The 20,758-nt window shown below is 49.3% G+C and overlaps 1 protein-coding gene across 11 annotated transcripts; it reads left to right on the forward strand.

Moving 5' to 3' along the window:
• Nucleotides 1–2,255: 2,255 nt before the first annotated feature.
• On the forward strand, nt 2,256–20,758 carry SRRM2 (serine/arginine repetitive matrix 2). Of its 11 annotated transcripts, none has more exons than XM_045571377.1 (15): nt 2,256–2,536; nt 6,850–6,957; nt 7,131–7,295; nt 7,470–7,547; nt 8,034–8,096; nt 8,190–8,222; nt 8,413–8,463; nt 8,624–8,716; nt 9,371–9,563; nt 11,054–11,860; nt 11,990–17,607; nt 18,360–18,641; nt 19,722–19,823; nt 19,976–20,092; nt 20,178–20,758. In XM_045571377.1, the coding sequence occupies exons 1-15, from the start codon at nt 2,286–2,288 to the stop codon at nt 20,185–20,187; spliced, it is 7,971 nt and encodes a 2,656-aa protein (XP_045427333.1). In that variant the 5' UTR covers nt 2,256–2,285; the 3' UTR covers nt 20,188–20,758. The 11 variants fall into 11 exon arrangements, with proteins under 11 accessions (XP_045427333.1, XP_045427332.1, XP_045427334.1 ...); XM_045571376.1 differs by having other exon boundaries at nt 11,054–11,787; nt 11,851–17,607; XM_045571378.1 differs by having other exon boundaries at nt 11,054–11,757; nt 11,914–17,607.

Raw genomic sequence — 20,758 nt, forward strand, 5'->3', positions numbered from 1 at the left:
AGGGGGTATGCAGGAGGCAGCTGATTGATGTTTCTCTCTCGATGTTTCTAACTATTTCTCTCTCTTCCTCTCTGTAAAAAAATCAATAATATATATATATATATATATATATATATATATATATATATATATATATTAAAAAGTGGACTATGGAGCTCAGTTGGTTAGAGCATGACCCAACATGCCAAGGTGTGGGTTTGATCTCTGGTCAGGGCACATGAAAATATCAATCAATGAATTCTACACTAATAAAAGAGTAAGATGCAAATTGAGCATACCTTTGTGATGCCCAAGGGCCAATCAGGACTGAGTATGCAAATTAACCCAACAAAGATGTTGAGTTAATTTGTATATGCAGGTGCCGAGTGATTGGGTGCGGGGTGGGACACTTGCATTGCTGCCATCGACATAGGCATTCTGCACCACCCCAACCACTCTAGGCCTTTGAGCAGTGTGAGAAGGTGGCAAGGTGGCTCCAGGCTGGAGTGAAAAGGCAGCTCTGGCTGGAGTGAAGGTGATGCTGGCAGCCAGGGGAAGGAAGGTCCATTCTTTTTCTTTTTAAAAAAAAAATATATTTTATTGATTTTTTTACAGAGAGGAAGGGAGAGGGATAGAGAGCTAGAAACATTGATGAGAGAGAGACATACCAATCAGCTGCCTCCTGCACACTGGGGATGTGCCTGCAACCAAGGCACATGCCCTTGACCGGAATCAAACCTGGGACCTTTCAGTCCATAGACCGACACTCTATCCACTGAGCCAAACTGGATTTGGCAGGAAGGTTCATTCTTGCACGAATCTTTGTGCATCGGCCTCTAGTCAATAAATAAAATGTTTAAAAAGCAGCCTCTTCATGCAGGGGGTGGGCTCAGTTGGATGAGCACCACTGCAGGCTCCATTCCAGGTCAGGGCACAAGCTGGGTTACAGGCTCGATTGCCAGTAGGGGGCATGCCAAGTTCATGTTTCTTTCTCATTGATGTTTTCATCGCTCTCTCCTCCCTTTCTCTCTCTGAAATAAATAAAACACACACACACACACACACACACACACACACACATGCACTTTTGTCTCTGGCATTTCCTGAGTTTGAAAACTATTCTCTTGAATAGTTTTTCCTCTTTCCATACTCCCAATTGGGGGCTTTTGTCATTATTACATTGGTGGTAGTGAACGTCTTTTGACACTACTTTGCCAGAAGTTATTCCATTGGTGGGTCCAGCTCATGGAAGCAGTATGCAAAGGCGCCCAAATTCAAGGAGGCAGGCTTAGACCAAGTCTTAGGCACTGTAAGCTCATGCAAAAAACGGTGGGTCCCCCAGTGCTAGTATCTGAGGTGAGTTTAACAAGGGCAGGTTAACAAGAAAACTTAGTAACATCAAATATAATTTCTTAATTTCAAAACAACTATCATTAAGTAATTATAATATCATGTGCTGGGTATTGTTGAAGGTGCGAAACAGCCTCTCACCCCAATGATCAAGATCCTGGAGAGTGAGTCCAAGGTTAAGGGGCAAGTGAGTGGCATCTGGTTCTAAATTTTGGCCTGGCTGAGAAGTTCAGCTTCTTTCAATTCTGCTCTGAGACGGCTGGTTCTCAGGCTCAAAAAGAAAATGTACTTCAACTAACAGGAGACGTCCTGCAAAGGTGTGAAAAATTTAGGGGTGTTTGTAAACGTGTTTGCCCTGCCTTGTATATAAATCACATTGTTGCCTCGCCGCTTCACCTAGAACTAAAAGAAAATTATTCCCCGGGATAGAGGACCCGATTCCGCTCTTCTGCAATCGTGAAAGCTGCGAAAGCAAAGGGCAGCTGGGTAGGCTTTTGCCTCAAGCTCTGGGCCTGAAGCTGGGCTCTGGGGTCCCGTGGGAGCCCGCTGGCTGAGGTCTGAGGGGATTTTCCCCAGGCGCGGTCGCAAGGCCGAATTCCGCAGCGCCGGCGCCAGCGACCCAGGAAGCCCGCGGTCACATTAGAAGCAGCAGGGTCTCTAGACACGGGGCCATTGCCTTGCAACTTGTGGAGACAAAATGGCGGCCATGCCCAGGGCCGAAACTACAAACGGGTTCCGGGCTACGCTAGAACCACAACTCCCAGAATGCTCTCGGCCGAACTCGGAGTCTGTGGAACGTTCCAGCGCCGCTCGGTGTGGGCACTAGGCCCCGTGTTTCTTCTCCCCTTAGTAATACGTTGCCCCTCCCTTGCACGTTATCGCACTGGCCGACGGGACTCGTAGTTCTTCGGCTACGTAATTGAACCGCCCTCGGGCCTAAGAAACTACAGTTCCCGATGGGTTTCGGCGCCTGCGCACAAGGCCGCGGTGCGTACAACGGCGCCTGGTGGGGTCTGCGTCGCCCGCGGCTGCGTGCTGACGCACTTCGTCGTGCTGACGTGCAGCGTGGCCCAGGCGGGGTGCGAGTGGCGCAGTCGGAGCCCGCTGCGGCCCTTGAGGAAGCGAGGAGGCGTCAGTGTCGACTGAGGCGGGTGAACCGGCGAGGCGGCGGCTTCAAGCCCCTAGAGACTCGGGAGCTCGAGCAGCGGTAGCACCTCTTCCCCTAGGAAACAGCGGGCGGCGGCGGCGGCGGCGGCGGGTGAGAGGGTGAGGGAGCGCGCGAGCCGGGTGGGGGAGGGGCGGCGGCCCCGGCTCGAGGCCAAAGCGCGCGGAGAACGGTCTAGGCCGCCGCGCGCACGCGCTCTCGCTTCCCCCAGCTCGCGCGGACGCCCTTGCTCGCCTGCCTCCCCTCCCCCTCCCCGCGGTTTTGTCGCGCGCGGGTTTTTACCCTGTTTCCCCTCCCCCATGGCAACGGCGCGCGCCGCCGACTGCACTCAAGCGCGCGCGCGCTCTCGGCTGGAAGGAGGGAGCGCGCGGCTCGGCTCGGCTCGGCTTATCCTCTCCCCCACGCGTGCGGCCGAGGACGTTCCGTGTGTAGCTGCCGTTTCTTGGCGGGGAGGCGGCGGCGGCGACTGGGACCTGCCCCGGGGTCATTTCCCCCGCTCCACTCAGGCTTTCCCGTTCTTTCTGGGCCTGTGGTCGGCTAGGAGCCTCCCAGACTTTGGGGCGCCACGCAGCCCCTCCCCCCTCCCCCATCTCTCACGTTCGAAAATAAGCCTTGGCTTCTCAGTGCAGAGAAGCCCCAGAGGTTTAGATCGTTCGGACTCCTTACTGTTGGCCCTAAAACCCCAAACCTTTTAAAAAATAATAATAATAATAACCTGGGTATGTAAAGGCAGACCATGTGCTTCTTTAAAATTTAAGTTATTTTTTATGGTCGCCCCAAGTTAAAGTTAGAGAGGAGGCTGGCTGTTGGAGCCTTGCTTGCGGAAGAAAACGCTGGACTCTTTCAGGCATTATTTGGCACATAACGTTTCTGAGCCTTGGTTTCCAGTCACGCTTAAGATATCTTTTGGATCAAAAATTCGAAGAGCGTCTGTTTCGCCTTCCATCTTAAGTGTGCAGGCTTAGGTCTCCGAGCTAATATTTTAAGCTTTCTGGGTTTCATAGTGTCAAGTCAGCTATACAGTGCCCTGGTGCTGTGCTTGCTTTACATATATATAATCAATTTTCTGTAACATTCCCCCTTCCATCCTGCTTGGTGCCTTTGGTTTCTTGGATACCTTAATATTGGATTTCAGGGTTGCCTTCTATCCTTAGTTCAGCATCGTGATAATTTCCCAAAAGAAAAAATTCTCTTTTGTATTCCTTTGAAACTTTTATTTTCTGCCTTTAGCTTGGGTGACTTTTGCATTTACAGTCCCTCAAAAGTCCATGGACCCCAGCTTAAGAATCCCTATTTTATAAAGCCATCCGGTTTTGGTGATGTGTGTGTTGTTAATGTGCCCGTGGTTGATCCTTTTAATGTTTTGAACACTGCCTTGGATGCTGTGGTTTGTTTTTTTCTTTTCCTTTTTTTGGCTCGTTCTCTGCAAGTTCTCCAGTTCGTTGTGACTTAATACCCTTTGCTTAGCAGCTACTGGTTTAACCTCCCTCGGGAGTGGGAGGATTATTGTGTGAGGTGGTATGGAAGTGTGGGTGAATGGTTCAACTGAAGAATTAATTGCAGGTCAGAAGCAATCTGCAAAGGGAAAATTAGGTGGGGTATAGAGAGACAAAGAAGGACCTAGGTTTAGAGTGGGGAGGATTGGTATTTGAAAAAGTGAAAGGTTTGGAAGGTAGAGAAACTGATTTCTTGTGCTATAGTTTTTCATTTCTTTGTCATTATCACTTGCCTTTCCTAGACTTAGCGTCATCTGTCATTCCCTTTACCTGTTATGGTTACTTTTTTTGCTTTCAATTTCTTCTTGAATCTGCTACTGGGGTGGGCAGGGACCTAGAATTAAAACTGGGCGTCCTAAGCTTTTCTGCAGTTTGGGCTATCTCCCTTCCATTCAACATCTTGCCATACCTTCTTTTTTTTTTCTTTTTTTTTAATTGCTTTAGTACATTTTCCCAGGCATTTGTATGATGTTTCTTTATTCTGGGATTCTAAAAAACATAGCCTTCCCTTTTATACAATTCAGTCTCTTTTCCCTCTACTTTCACTAACCTATCCACTTTGTTCCTTGGGTAGTTTTCCTAACACATTTATGCTTTGTGAAATTATCTTGGCCAGGATAAGTTTGAGAAAGAACTAGAGTATATATAATATGAGAAAGGAGTAGACTATGTGTAGCCAAGAAATCTTAACAAGAAAAACTGGGGCTTGAGGGCTCCTTAGAGTCATACTGAGATTGGGACAAATTGAGAGAATAGGACAGGTGGGAGGCATGAAGATAAAGGGAGAGTGATAAGGCAGGGCTGGAAGAGAAAAACTAGGAAGTGAGATACAGGAGACTGGTAGGGAAAGCCGACAGATTGACATAGAGATGGTGAACTATAAAGAGGCGTTTTTCATTATAAGACAATGAATAGAGAAGGTATGGGAACAGTTGAAATAGAAGAGACTGGTTTGATGTATTTAGAGCATTGAATTAAAAACAGGTAATACTTAACAGGTGTTAGGAAGACTTGGATGAGCTGCAAATCAGAGAAATTCTGTAGGAAGGAAATTGAAGGAATAAGGTATCAGGGTAGTTGACAAGAGGTATAAATATTTGGAATCAAGAAAATGGCCCCTGGGAAGTAAAGTATGATGATTGTTTCCAAGATTGAGTTTCTGACGTGCATTATTTCTTTTAATCAGTTGGTCTATCTATTTAGATGTCTGGGGGCTGTTTAGTCCATTTTGTATTCATAATAGGGTAGTCTGTAATCCTTAGGTCAGTTCTTGGAAGCTTTGAACTTGAACTATAGGCCCTTGAGTATTTATTGTGCCAGTTTGGAGACCTCCAGTAACCAGAGGTTAGGAGTTAAGAGTAGTTGTGGAGATGCCACTTGTCTGTGTTGGGGCCAAAAGAGAATAAAGGGACAGTATGGAGAAATTTGAAAGGATCTTTGTTTGCTTAAGGTAGGAAAAAAAAATTAGTTGCAAGTAGGAATGACTTTTGGACATTGAAGGAAAATGTAAGAGCTGGGCTATGAGTTGGTGGAAGAAAAGCATTGTGGGAAGGAAGGTTTTGTTAGGAGAAGACGAAGGTTATGCAGGTGAAGGTTGTTCAGTGTGTGTGTACATGTTGTAATAGGGATGAAGGAGAGCAGGGATTTGGGTGGTGGTAAGTGGTTAGCTTGGGGCCAGGGGCCTGACCCGTGTTTCCCCGCTCCCCCTCAGGAGCGGTGGTGCCCCCTCCCCCCGGGCACGGGGCCATGTACAACGGGATCGGGCTGCCGACGCCCCGGGGCAGCGGCACCAACGGCTACGTCCAGCGCAACCTGTCCCTGGTTCGGGGCCGCCGGGGTGAGCGGCCTGACTACAAGGGAGAGGAGGAACTGCGGCGCCTGGAGGCTGCCCTGGTGAAGCGGCCTAATCCTGACATCCTGGACCACGAGCGCAAGCGGCGAGTGGAGCTGCGATGCCTCGAGCTGGAGGAGATGATGGAAGAGCAGGGGTGAGGGGAGGGCTCGGGAGAGCCAAGCACTGAATGAGTACAGAGCTGGGGGAGTTAGGTGGGGTAGGAAGCTTAGGACTTGTTGAAAGAGGCCTGGAGAGGAGTTGTAGGAGGGGTGGAGGTAAAGGAACTACCACATTGAAAGGAGCTAAGGGACAGTTCAGAGTGGGAGATAAGGAAACTGTCTGGGACATCTGAGGGAGCTTGAATTATTTAGACAGGCACATGGGGAAAGGGGGCCATTGAGATTTAAAAAAAAAAAAAAAGTGTGTTAAGGGAGAGGTGGGAAAGCAGAGACCAGGCAAGAGAAAATTTAGGTAAGCTGATCAGTGTTGTTAATTGAAAGAGAAGAGGAAGGTTAAGGATTGAGGCCTTGGAAAGTAGCAAAGGTAGGAAAACAGGAACTGGAATACCTGGCTGGATAAGAGAGGATCATGGGTTGGATAGGAAGTGAAATTTTGGGAAAGGAGCACATTCAGGGAGAAAACCTTTTAGAGCAGTGGTTTTCAAACTTCAGCAGTGGCGCCCCTTTTATACAATGCACCTTATTTTATAATCCTAGGAAATGAAAGATCTGTTTTTGTTGAAGTTGAGGAGCACCTGAAACTCTGCCTGTTTAACTTTATTCTCTTGGCCCGAGTGTAGCATGTTTAAAATCCACTGTTCTAGAGGGTGTAGTAAGTAGAAGGAAGCTGACAGGGAAAAAAAAGATCAGGAGGACTTAAGAAAAGGGTGCTTTGGGTGACAGTGAGTGAAAAGCCCTATGTGTGCATGGAGAGGGACGGGACCCTGCTGGGAATGAGGAAACTAAACCGGGGACGTGGGAAGTGTCTGTAATCAAGCTTTAACCCTGAAGGGATTTGTTCTCCAGGTACGAGGAACAGCAAATTCAGGAAAAAGTGGCGACCTTTCGACTCATGTTGCTGGAGAAGGATGTGAACCCTGGGGGCAAGGAGGAGACCCCAGGGCAGAGACCAGCGTGAGTGTTTCATTCTTTGATTTCCTCTGGACTATATACTGATCCTTCTTTTCTCTCTTCTTACATTGTACTTCCAATTTTGTCTTCCTTTTCCTAATCCTGTTTGGCTCCTGCCTATAATTCTGTAAAAATGATTGTATTCTTCACAGCTTTGCTACTTTTTCCCCCTCTAGGGTAACTGAGACTCACCAGTTGGCAGAATTGAATGAGAAAAAGAATGAGCGACTACGTGCTGCCTTTGGCATCAGTGATTCCTATGTGGATGGGAGCTCTTTTGATCCTCAGCGTCGTACTCGAGAAGCCAAACAACCAGCTCCTGAGCCTCCCAAACCTTACAGGTACATAAGTCCAAGAAACCAGTGTCAGCTTCTCTTTCTAATTCTAAATACTCTGATCTATTTTATTATTTTGGTGGACTGTTTCTTCTCAAACTTTTTGGATTTTGTTCTTCTGAAGTTGAAATATCTATGAGAAAATTTGTCTTAACACCCATCCTTTTCATTTTCTCCCAGCCTTGTCCGGGAGTCCAGTAGCTCTCGTTCACCAACCCCAAAGCAAAAGAAGAAGAAAAAGAAGAAAGATAGAGGACGGTAAGTTAGTTGGAAAGTTACTGTAGTAAGCTAGAGGATTAGTCCTGTCAGGCTTGCATTTTTTTCTCCCCAATCAACCTGTATATCTGTCTCTATAGAGAATTCTTGCTTCTAGAAAGCAGGAGAGCGTTATCTCAGGGAAGAGGGAGTTACCATTCAATTTCAGCTGGGAAAAGGAATGTTTATGCTGCTTTAATGGAAAGGGTTGATTCTGTAGCTATCAATTAAGAGCTGGCCAACAGCATTTTGTCTTTCTGAGATTTTCTTTTTCACTTTGATGTTTGTTGATATAAAGATCATGTACCTATGCTTTTTATTTTAATAAGTCCTGGACTTAGGTCTGGGACTTTAAGGCTGGTGGCGTTGTTTGGTGCTTTACAAGTCTTTAGTGGTGGGGTGTTACAAGTGGGAGGGCTAGGGATGTACAAGTGGGAGGGCTAGGGACGGAGCCAAGCAGAATGACCTTGTTTCTGAACTCATCTTTAGGAGGTCAGAGAGCAGCTCTCCTCGACGAGAGAGGAAGAAGAGCTCTAAGAAGAAGAAGCACAGGTATGAGATGGTAGTGCATGGAGTGATTTGAGAGGCCTAATGAGTCCAAGTATAGTTACTGGTTTATGTTTTATCTTTTTTCGCCCCCAACAGGTCAGAGTCTGAATCCAAGAAACGGAAGCACAGGTAAGAGCTCTTTGGGGCATAAGGGACATAGTGGCATACAGAGCAGTGAACCATTGCTTGATGGCCTTGCTTGCTTTCTGTGGGGCTTTTTTCTTGAAGTAAAGCTCAATTCCTTGATTTTTCAATAACTTCCTAATTTTCTCATTTCATTTTTTAAATAATATTAACTTTTAATAATTTTAATCCCTAGGTCTCCCACTCCAAAGAGTAAACGTAAATCTAAGGACAAGAAGCGGAAGCGGTGAGTGAATTGGAGCAGAATTAGCAAGTAGATGAATGCCATCTAAGGGGTTATGATAGAATGTGTCATGTACCTAACTGACACAGGGTTGAGGGATGGGTGAGGGGAAATCGGTACAGGTGTTACAGTACCTGAGTGATGGGCGGTGGTCTTCCTTCAGGTCTCGAAGTACAACACCAGCTCCCAAGAGCCGCCGGGCCCACCGTTCAACTTCTGCTGACTCTGCCTCCTCTTCTGATACTTCCCGTAGTCGGTAAGGGGTGGTCCAGGAGGAAGGGAGGGAGAGGGACTTGTGGGTTAATTAATTTAATATTTATTGAGCGCCCACGGTGTGCTAGGCGCTGCACAGACCATTCGGAAGACACGGTCCCTGCCCTCTAGGAGCTGACAGGCTAAAGCAACAGGATGGACAGACATATACATTTCCCCTTCTCTTTTTTTTATTTTTATTTTTTATTTTTGTTTTGTTTATTTTGTTTTTGTTTTGTTCTGATGTATATGGACTTCCAGAATAGGGGGGGGGAGTTTGTTCGTGGTGTCTGGGGGAGGAAGGAATCCTTGCCCTGGCTTCCTTAATCGGGGAAGGCTTCCTGAAGGAGGTGGGCTCAGAGGTGAGTTGTGAATGAAGTGGGTAGGGAATGGTTGGGTGGAGGGTTTTGGGAGGTTTGTGGGAGGTGAACAAAGGGGTAGAGGGAGAACATTTTTTGCATCGTGTTGGGAAGAGAAGGACCAACCAAAGTGAATTGGACTTGAATGTCAGTGAGTGATTTGAATCTTATGAATAAGAGGTTTCTTGGAAGAGGGTTGTGTACAGTTAGGAAAGTGGGGGGGGTGCTGGGGAGGGGGTTTTCTGTACTCCCCTGAACTGATTTCCTTTCTCTCCCCCATCCTCAATTACCTCCCTCAGGTCTCGAAGTGCTGCAACAAAAACCCATACAACTGCCTTGACAAGGCAGAGTCTTTCCCCTGCTTCAGGGCGCAGAGGGGAGGGAGATGCACCTTCCAGAGAACCAGGTACCAACAACACAGGGCATCCAAGCAGCCCAGAACCTACAAAACAGCCTACTAGCCCTTATGAAGACAAAGACAAAAAGGAGGAGGTATGTTAAATGAGTTAATGGATGTTTATGGGCGTACAGGGATATGGACTTAAGTTAGGTGTTTGCATGAAGAAAAATAAGAGCTTATTGAGCTAAATGAATTCGGGGTTGTTGTCTTTTGTGTGTTTTTGTTTTGTTTTTGTTTATTTTAATATGTTTATTATTTTAGAGAAAGGAAGTGAGAGGGAGAAAGAGAAAGAAAGATAACAGGAGAGCCCTAACCGGTTTGGCTCAGTGGATAGAGCACCGGCCTGCGGACTGAAGGGTCCCAGGTTCGATTCCGGTCAAGGGCATGTACCTTGGTTGCAGGCACATTCCCAGTAGGGTTTGTGCAAGAGGCAGCTGATTGATGATTCTCTCTCATCAATGTCTCTAACTCTCTATCCTTCTCTCTTCCTCCCTGCAAAAAAATCAATAAAAAATATATTTAAAAAGAAAAGAAAGATAACGGGAGAGAAACATTGATTGACTGCCTCTCCTGCATACCCCTTGTTAGGGATTGAGTCTGTAACCTGGGCATGTGCCCTAAACAGGACCTCTTGGTTCATAGGTATAATAAGCTCACCCACTAAACCACACTGGCTGGGTGAATTCTGTTTTGTTTTGTTTTGTTTTGTTTGTTTCCCCTTCCCTGTATTTCTGTCTTATTTGTTAGGTTTTCTTTTATATTTGCAAATTCTTTAGAATTGTGGTTTTCAGACTTCACTTGATGAAGGTTTTGCATTATCATCCTGTTTATATAGAAGTTTATATATAAAGGTTCTTTATACTTGATCTTACTGCTTAGATTCCTCTAATATTTTATCTCATTAAATGCTGGTTGTGGTTAACTAAAATGTTTGAACCCACTGGGTTGCTACCTGCGATCTGAAAACACTATTCTGGAATGGTTTTTTTCAGCACTTGTTCTTTTATACTTGCTAATCTAATGCAAACACTATTGTTTTATTGCTTCAACTATTATATTTTAATTGCTGTTTTGCTAAATTCTTAGCACTTGTATCTGTTTTCTATGTTCTCTGTCTTTTCCTGTGCTCCATCCCAGTGTTTTTTATTTATATAAGTTCTCAAGTCTGTGCCTTTTTTCTTTTACTTAATACAGTTATTTTTCAAGGATAAAGTCAGAGTCCAGCATTTTAGTGAACTTCTTTATCTTTCCACTTAAAAATATTGTTTTCTGTGTTTACAACATTTTATAACGGCTCTTTTCTGTAAAATGTACTATGTTGTTTACATGCTGTTTCTATATTATATGACTCTTGAGGTCACAGACTGTTCCTATCTATGTGTTTCCCCCCAGTGTTTTTTATGTTAAATGGTCTCTTGTTATTGAATAAATGTGATGGTTTATCGTGGGGAAAAGGACCAGTTGGTATAATGGGACATGCAAAAAAATTCTTTTGGAAAGTGTGTTGGAATCATATGGGTGATAAAAAGTTTTAGTGCTTACATATCCCTATTCCTGCTTTTTTCCCACCCCCCACCCTTAGAAATCTGCAGTTCGACCTAGCCCCTCTCCGGAAAGGAGCAGCGCTGGCACAGAACCATCTGCTCCCACTCTGCTCCTCGCTGAGCAACATGGCAGCTCCCCACAACCCCTTGCAAAAGCCCCCATAAGTCAGGAGCCAATGAACCCCCCATCTGAAGCTTCCCCAACCCGGGGTCGTTTACCACCTAAGTCTCCTGAGAAACCTCCCCAATCATCTTCAGAGAGCTCCCCACCATCCCCTCAACCAACCAAAGTTTCTCGGCATGCCAGCTCTTCCCCTGAAAGTCCTAAACCCACACCAGCTCCAGGGTCCCACCGAGAGATTTCTTCTTCTCCCGCATCGAAGAGTCGCTCACATGGCAGAGGAAAGAGGGATAAGTCACATTCTCCTACTCCTCGTAGGATGGGGAGGTCCCCCAGCCCTACCACTGCGAAGAGGGGGCGATCGCGGTCTCGAACCCCTACTAAACGAGGTCATTCTCGGTCCCGGTCCCCTCAGTGGTATAGGTCCCGGTCTGTACAGAGGTGGGGGCGATCTAGAAGTCCCCAGCGACGTGGCCGATCTAGGTCTCCTCAGAGACCAGGCTGGTCCAGGAGCAGAAATACCCAGAGAAGAGGCAGATCTAGATCAGCAAGGCGAGGAAGGTCACACTCCAGATCCCCAGCTGCTAGGGGCAGGTCTCGCTCTAGAACACCAGCCAGACGGGGCAGATCTCGCTCTAGAACACCCACGAGGCGCAGATCGCGATCCAGAACGCCAAACAGGCGCAGATCTCGCTCTAGAACACCGGCCAGGAGGCGCAGATCTAGGACCCGCTCAGTACGACGGAGGTCTCGTAGCAGATCAGCAGCCAGGAGAAGCGGCAGGTCTCGCTCTAGGACCCCAGCCAGGCGCGGCAGGTCTCGCTCTAGGACCCCAGCCAGGCGAGGAAAATCCCGGTCTAGGACACCAGCAAGACGAGGGAGATCTAGGTCTAGGACACCTCCAAGACGAAGATCCCGTAGTAGAAGTCTAGTTAGACGGGGAAGGTCTCCTTCTAGAACACCACAAAGGAGAGGCAGGTCTGGCTCATCATCAGAGCGGAAGAATAAGTCCAGAACATCACAGAGAAGGAGCAGGTCCAACTCAAGCCCAGACATGAAAAAATTCCGTGTTTCTTCAAGGCGGAGCAGGTCTCTCTCCTCTCCACGATCCAAAGCAAAATCTCGCTTGTCTTTGAGACGAAGCCTTTCTGGGTCCTCTCCTTGTCCTAAACAAAAGTCTCAGACACCACCTAGGCGCAGTCGCTCTGGATCATCCCAATCTAAAGCTAAATCTCAAACACCACCACTAAGGCGAAGTCGCTCTGGTTCTTCACCTGATGAGAAGTCTAAAACACCATCAAAGCAAAGTCTTTCTGGTTCATCTCAACCTAAAGGGAAATCTGGAACACCACCAAGACAAGGATCTGTAACAAGTCCTCAGGCAAATGAACAATGTGCAACACCACAAAGGCAGAGCTGTTCTGAAACATCACCTGACCCTGAGGTGAAGTCTAGAACCCCTTTGAGACAGAGCAGCTCTGTGTCCTCGCCACCTGCAGTGAAATCAAGCACATCTCCAAGACAGAGCCGGTCTGGATCATTATCTCCACAACCCAAAGTAAAGGCAGTAAAATCACCAACCCAGAGTCATTCTGGTTCATCTTCTCCAAGTCCTGGTAGGATGACATCTAATACACCACCAAGGCAAAACAGATCAGAGTCTCCTTGCTCCAAGGCAGAATCTGTATTGTTAAAAAGACACAGTCACTCTAGATCTTCCTCACCAGATACCAAAGTGAAACCTGGAACGTCACCAAGAAAAAGTCACTCAGGATCTACTTCGCCAAGCCCCAAAGTACAGCCTCAAACTTCACCAGGCCACAGTCTTTCTGGATCAAGGTCACCAGGTTCCCAAGAGATGTCTAAAGATTCATCAGCACAAAGTTCTGGATCATTCTCGCTCTGTTCAGGACTAAAGTCTAACACACCACCAGAAGAGAGCTATTTTGGTATCTCATCTCTGCAACAGGAAGGACAATCTCTTACTTTACTAGATTCTAGATCTGACACTTCAAGTCCAGAAAGGAGACAGAGTCACTATGACACACTATCTCTGCAGAGCAAATCTCAAACACCCTCTAAGGGTGGTCAGTCTAGGTCCTCTTCTCCTGTCACTGAGTCTGCACCCAGATCTCCAACAACACAAGATAAAAGCAAATTGTCAATGAGTCCTAGGCTGAAATCTGGAATGTCTCCTGAACAGAACAGATCCCAGTCTGACTCTTCCCCATATCCTGCAATGGACTGTAAATCTCTTTTGGGGCAGAGTAGATTGGAGCCTTCTGAATTGAAAAAGCAAACAGACTTACTCCTTCAGGAGGATGTTACTTCATCATCTATGCTAAGTGACAAATTGAGTCCTCCAGTACAGAATAGACCTGAGTCCTCACCAGTTCTTAAACATGCACCTAGAACCTCTTCAAAGGAAAGAGGTGGTGTTGGGTCATCTCCAGATACAAAAGACCAAAGTAGTCCATTAGCTAAGCCAAGCCAAGATGAGGAATTAATGGAGGTAGCTGACAAATCTGAAGTGTCCTCAAACCAGGTCTTGTCCCATGTTTCTTCAGAACTTAAAGAAATGGCTGGAAGTACCTTTGAATCATCTGAAAAAGAAGAAAGGACTGCTATGTCTTTGACTCTTGACCAAAGCCAGTTGTCACAGGCTTCTTTGGAAGCAGAACTCCCTGCAGTGGCGTCAACTTGGAGTGGGCCACATTATTCTCCAGAACATAAGGAACTGTCTAATACCCCTCCCCAAGAGAATAGCTATGAGTCACCTTTAGAATTTAGAAACTCAGGTCCTGTTGCAGAAATAAATACTGGAATTTCTGCTGAGGTTAAAGGTTTAAATGAACCTCCTAGTCAGTTGGAGATAGACCCATCTCTAGACATGAAAGAACAATTGAGGTCCTCCAGACGCAGCAGTTCTGAGTTCTCCCCAGATGGAGTGGAAAAAGCAGGAATGTCATCAAATCGGACTCTCTCTTCACCAGTACCTAGAACACCCTCAAGGGAAAGAAGTAGTTCTGCATCTTCTCCGGAAACGAAAGATGATTTACCCAGAACCCCTTCAAGGAGAAGCAGGTCTGGGTCTTCCCCAGGAGTTAGAGATGGGTCTGGGTCTCCTTCAAGGCACAGCTTATCTGGATCCTCTCCTGGAATGAAAGACATACCCAGAACACCATCCAGGGGGAGAAGTGAGTGTGATTCTTCTCCAGAACCAAAAGCTTTACCTCAGACTCCAAGGCCAAGGAGTCGTTCTCCATCATCCCCAGAACTCAAGGGTATTACGCCCCAGAGAGAAAGAAGTGGGTCAGAATCATCAGTTGAACAAAAGACTTTGGGTAGGTCTCCACTTGGGCAGAGAAGTCGATCTGGATCTTCTCAAGAACTTGATGAGAAACCCAGTGCATCCACTCAAGAAAGAAGTGAATCAGATTCTTCACCAGATGCTAAAGTTAAAACACGAATGTCACTTAGACAAAGGAGTCATTCTGGATCATCTCCTGAGGTCGATAGCAAATCCCGACCTTCTCCTCAGCTCAGTAGGTCTGGCTCATCCCCTGAAGTTAAAGATAAGCCAAGAGCAGCATCGAGGGCACAGAGTGGTTCTGATTCCTCTCCTGAACCCAAGGCTCCTGCCCCTCGGGCCCTTCCCAGACGAAGCAGATCAGGTTCATCAAGCAAAGGTAGAGGTCCTTCTCCTGAAGGGAGCAGCAGTTCTGAGTCTTCTCCAGAACACCCTCCCAAATCCAGAATGGCTAGAAGAAGCTCTAGGTCATCACCACAGCCCAAGACTAAGTCTCGCACTCCACCTCGTCGTCGCAGCTCGCGATCATCTGAGAGGGCTAGGAAGACCAGACTCTCCCGCAGAAGTCGTTCTGCGTCTTCCTCACCAGATACACGTTCTAGAACTCCCCCACGACGCCGTCGAAGTCCTTCAGTGTCTTCCCCAGAGCCGGCTGAAAAGTCAAGATCCTCACGCCGGCGCCGTTCAGCTTCATCCCCCCGCACTAAGACAACTTCAAGGAGAGGTCGTTCTCCTTCACCAAAGCCTCGTGGGCTCCAGAGGTCCCGTTCCCGGTCAAGGAGGGACAAGACCAGAACAACCCGACGTCGAGATAGGTCTGGATCGTCTCAGTCAACCTCTCGAAGAAGACAGCGGACCCGGTCAAGGTCTCGGGTTACTCGTAGGCGCAGAGGAGGCTCTGGTTACCACTCAAGGTCTCCTGCCCGACAAGAGAGTTCACGAACTCGACGTCGAAGAGGTCGCTCTCGGACACCCCCAACCAGTCGGAAGCGTTCCCACTCACGCACATCACCGGCCCCATGGAAGCGTTCCAGGTCTCCAGCCACTCATCGACGCTCCAGGTCCAGAACACCCCTGGTCAGCCGACGTAGGTCCAGGTCACGTACTTCACCAGTCAGTCGAAGAAGATCAAGATCTAGGACATCAGTGACTCGAAGAAGGTCTCGCTCAAGAGCATCTCCAGTGAGTCGAAGGCGATCCAGGTCCAGAACACCACCAGTAACTCGCCGGCGTTCAAGATCCAGAACACCAACCCGCCGGCGTTCCCGTTCTAGAACACCACCAGTGACTCGCAGAAGGTCTAGATCTAGAACTCCACCAGTAATGAGGAGGCGATCTCGAAGCAGAACCTCGCCTATCACTCGCAGAAGATCCAGATCCAGAACATCCCCAGTCACCCGCAGGAGATCTCGATCTCGCACCAGTCCAATAACTCGAAGGAGATCCCGCTCTCGGACCTCTCCAGTGACACGCCGCAGATCTAGGTCTCGAACGCCTCCAGCTATTCGGCGCCGCTCTAGGTCTCGAACCCCACTTTTGCCACGGAAACGCTCTCGAAGTCGTTCATCACTTGTCCGCCGTCGTTCTAGATCTCGTACTCCACGAATGACACGGGGTAAAAGGTCCTTAACAAGATCTCCTCCAGCCATCCGTAGACGATCCGTATCTGGAAGTAGTTCTGATCGTTCACGTTCTGCTACTCCTCCTGCAACAAGGAATCATTCTGGTTCTCGGACGCCTCCAGTAGCACTCAATAGCTCCAGAATGAGTTGCTTCAGTCGTCCTAGCATGTCACCAACTCCTCTTGACCGCTGTAGATCACCTGGAATGCTTGAACCCCTTGGTAGCTCTAGAACACCCATGTCTGTCCTGCAGCAAGCTGGTGGCTCCATGATGGATGGTCCAGGTCCCCGAATTCCTGATCATCCTAGAACATCTGTGCCAGAAAATCATGCTCAGTCTAGAATTGCACTTGCCCTGACAGCCATCAGTCTTGGCACTGCTCGGCCTCCTCCATCCATGTCTGCTGCAGGCCTTGCTGCAAGAATGTCCCAGGTTCCTGCTCCAGTGCCTCTCATGAGCCTCAGAACAGCCCCAGCTGCCAGCCTTGCCAGTAGGATTCCTGCAGCATCTGCAGCAGCCATGAACCTGGCCAGCGCCAGGACACCTGCCATACCAACAGCAGTAAACCTGGCTGACTCGAGAACACCAGCTGCAGCAGCAGCCATGAACTTGACCAGCCCCAGAACAGCAGTCACACCATCTGCTGTGAACCTCGCTGATCCACGCACCCCTACAGCCCCAGCTGTGAACCTACCAGGAGCCAGAACCCCAGCAGCATTGGCAGCTTTGAGTCTCACAGGCTCTGGCACACCCCCAAACTCTGCAAACTACCCATCCAGCTCCAGAACACCCCAGGCACCAACCCCTGCAAATTTGGTGGGTCCTAGATCTACACATGCCACAGCTTCTGTGAATATTGCCAGCTCAAGAACCCCGCCATCCTTGGCCCCTGCAAGCCTCACCAGTGCTAGAATGGCTCCAGCTTTGTCTGGTGCAAACCTCACCAGCCCCAGGGTGCCCCTTTCTGCCTATGAGCGCATTAGTGGCAGAACCTCACCACCGCTCCTTGACCGAGCCAGGTCTAGAACCCCACCGGGAGGCCCAGGCTCCAGAACCCCACCAGCTGCCCCAAGCCAGTCTAGAATGACCTCTGAACGGGTTCCCTCTCCTGTTTCTAGAATGGTTCAGGCTCCTCCCTCACAGTCTGTTCTCCCTCCAGCTCAGGATCGGCCTAGGTCCCCTGGGCCATCTGCTCTTTCTGACCAATCCCGATCCTTGCTTGCCCAGACCACCCCTGTAGCAGGATCTCAGTCCCTCTCTGGGTCGGCAAAGACCACATCCTCTGCTGGTGACCACAATGGCATGCTCTCTGTCCCTGTCCCTGGGGGTTCCCACCCTGAGGGGGGGGAACCACCTGCCTCCATGGGGGCCCTGCAGCCAGCAAAGGAGCGGCGGAGTTCCTCCTCCTCGTCGTCGTCTAGTTCCTCCTCCTCCTCCTCGTCGTCGTCGTCGTCGTCCTCTTCTTCCTCCTCTGGCTCCAGTTCCAGTGACTCGGAAGGCTCTGGCCTTCCCCTTCAACCCGAGGTGGCACTGAAGAGGTAAGGGGACTTGGCTGTTAGGACTTTTCCAAGGGGAAGGTTTTATAAAGATTGGGTCGGGATGGGGAAGGTAATGCCCTATCCAGAGGGTTCTTGGCTTGTTTAGGTGGTATGGGGACATGACCATTAAGCTGGGAATAGAGAGAATGTGGGTTGGGGGTGTTGGTGGATGGAATGGGACAGAAAAATCTCCAAAGGTTAATTCTCTAGAGGATAATGATAAGTTTTCCATCTCTACAGAGGACAGAACTAGAGGAAATGGACTTAATTTTACAGCAGGAGGGATGGCAGTTAGACCTCAAGAGGAACTCCCTGGGCTGGAAGGATCTTCAGAGGTCATCCCATCCCTCTTCCTGCCTTCAGGCAGGACAGCTCCTCCCCCAGCCAGCGCGCACACACACAGGAGCCTACCCAAGCTGGCTCTCCAAGGAAGGAGACCACCCAGCTTTGCACCCAAACCTGAGCCCAGGGGCCGTTTTCCTTCATCAGGGGCATTCTTGAGGTTTAACCTTGATCCCTTGTGCTGCAGACCCCCAGCCTATTGCTTATGTTAGCAGAGGTTGGGTCAGCTTGGGGCCACTGCTCTCCAGAGAATATGCTCACTGGGTCACTGGCTCTCTGGCTTTGGCTGGGAGAGTTCCCAGGACCTTTCTTAAGCACCCCTCCCCCACTGCCCTTCCTCCCGGTCTTGGAAGGTAGGGTTGGGGTTGGGGCAGCTTGTCTCTCCTTGTGACATTGTACTCTTCCTACAGGGTCCCTAGTCCTCCCCCAGCCCCAAAAGAGAATGAACGAGAGGGACGACCTCAGGAACCAACCCCAGCCAAGAGGAAGAGGCGCGATAGCAGCTCCAGTTCCAGCTCTTCCTCTTCCTCCTCTTCCTCTTCTTCCTCCTCCTCTTCCTCCTCCTCTTCCTCCTCTTCCTCTTCCTCCTCCTCCTCTTCCTCTTCTACATCCTCTCCTTCCCCTGCTAAGCCTGACCCTCAGGCCTTGCCCAAACCTGCAAGTCCCAAGAAGCCACCCCCTGGTGAGCGGAGGTGAGTGCTACCTTGCTTGTGGTGGTAGGGGTGGGATGTGTCCCTGGAAGTGTGAGATCCCTCCCTGCTGGGTGTCTCATATGGACTCTGGTGTCTGGTTGTATGGGAGGAGTTAGAATTTCTTCTCTCCACATAACTCTTGTGCTTTGTTCTGACAAGGGCTGCGCCATCCAAGTGGGTGCCCCAGCCAAAATTGGGGAGTCCTAGGTTCCTTCTCTCTGCCCCTGACGTGCAGCCTGGTCCCTGTTCCCAGGGATTCTAGCTTTTAAGTCTCCCCATTGCTATTGCCAGGCCTCTGGTCTGGCCACCGTCATCATCTCCTGACTCTGTCCACAGCCTCTTCCCTGTCTCCCTGCCTCCACGCCATTCTCTTCCACATGTAGCCAGAGGGATCTTTCTAAAACGCACATCTGGTTACTTCCCTCCACTCCACAAATCCTTCTGGGACGCCCTGTGGCCTGCAGGATAAAGCCCCGTCTCTGCGGGAATGGCGTGTGAGGCTCTCCACCAACTGGCCTTGCCTGCCCTGTGTTCTCCTCTCCTGCCCGCCCCCACACATGCCCTCTGCTCCAGCCACTCCCAGCGCCTTGCAGTCTAAGGAGAACCCCATGCCTTTGGACATGCTGTTCCTTCTGCCTGGAATTCCCTTGTCCGCCTGGTGAACTCCTCGTTCTGCAAGACTCCGCTCAAACAGCACCTTCGAGAAGACTACCCTGCCCCCTTCCCTTCATCTCCCTCCCCTGAGTCCCCAGGTCTACCTATATCAGTCCCTGTGGGGCTGCTTCCCACACATGAGGCTGAGAGTGTGCCTCTTGGCCTTCCTTCACCACCAGACAGCCCCTCCAAGGGCAGGGACTGTCTTTACCTTTGTGTCCCCCACCGTCCCATCCCCCATGCCCTGCCCACTGGGGCATTCGGTGGATGGTATGCGGGCGGCTGGGTGAGTGAGCAGACAAAGGTGGGTCTGAGGCTGGCCCTGTGTGGTATGAGGTTTGGTGGTCAAGACCTGGGGGGTGGTCCCGAGTGCTGGCTGGTGGGTTTGGAAGTGTGTGGCACTATGGGGACCTTCTCTGCTCTTAGGTCCCGCAGTCCCCGGAAGCCAATAGACTCCCTCCGGGACTCCCGGTCCCTCAGCTATTCACCTGCCGAGCGCCAACACCCCTCACCACAGGACCAACAGAGGTAAGGCCACTAATGTGTTCTTGCCAATAGCCAGCCCAGTTTGGCTGACTTCTGCAAAAAAAAGTTTTCAGGTTTAAAGATGCAGGAGATTGTGTGTGTGTGTGTGTGTGTGTGTGTGTGTATTGCGATCTGATGTCTGTTGTGTGTTGCAGGAGCAGCAGCAGTGAGCATGGTTCCCGAAGAGGTCAGCGTGGGGACAGTCGCTCCCCAGGCCACAAGCGCAGGAGGGAGACACCTAGCCCCCGCCCAGTGCGGCACCGCTCCTCCAGGTGTGTCTCACTGTGCTCCAGGACTGAGCCTTATCTGAGCTCTGGCTGCCCAAGATGGCATTAATGGTGTTCTTCTCTGTTGCAGGTCTCCATGAATGTTTTTTGAGGGGAATGGAATCCCACCGCACCCCAATTTCTGGAGCCACAGGGAGTGCCCCTTTTCTCCCCAACAGCTGTGTGTGTGTGTGTGTGGGGAGGGGTGCTTGTCCCCTCCAGACCCTGGCAGCATCTTGAAGGGGTTCCCTTTCTCTATCCCTTTTTTTTCTTTGTTCCTGTGAAATGTTTAATCTGTGAGTTTTTCTGGTTCACGTTTTGGGGGGGTTGGGCGTGGGTGGGAGTAAGAATGGGAGTTGCTGGAGGAGGAAATAAAGAGTTCAGGATTCCTTGTCTTGAGTCAGAAAGGGCCTGGGTGGCACTGTCGTCTCCCCCCCATTTACCTCTGAGTGCAGGGGAGAGGGGGAGGTGATGATTTGGGACTTGAGAACTCGTATGTTATGGAAAGGGGCAGGAGTTAAAATTAGCTGGCCCTTACTGCCCCACCCCCCCCTAGTGAGATTGTGGCCCTTTCCCCCAACTTTTCACATTTCTTAAGGACATTTTGGTTTTTTAAAATCTGTACAGCAAGAGCAACTTTTTCTGTCAAATAAAAATGAGAAATGCAGGAAA

The sequence above is a fragment of the Pipistrellus kuhlii genome, unplaced genomic scaffold (genome assembly GCF_014108245.1).
Source record: "Pipistrellus kuhlii isolate mPipKuh1 unplaced genomic scaffold, mPipKuh1.p scaffold_m20_p_4, whole genome shotgun sequence".
Taxonomy (NCBI): Eukaryota; Metazoa; Chordata; class Mammalia; order Chiroptera; family Vespertilionidae; genus Pipistrellus; species Pipistrellus kuhlii.

Coding starts and splice junctions, on each gene's coding strand:
- SRRM2 (XM_045571373.1), top strand. CDS start 2,286: ATGGGTTTCGGCGCCTGCGCACAAGGCCGCGGTGCGTACAACGGCGCC. Junction 2,537..6,849: donor ACTCGGGAGCTCGAGCAGCG/GTAGCACCTCTT, acceptor TTTGTTCTCCAG/GTACGAGGAACAGCAAATTC. Junction 6,958..7,130: donor ACCCCAGGGCAGAGACCAGC/GTGAGTGTTTCA, acceptor TTCCCCCTCTAG/GGTAACTGAGACTCACCAGT.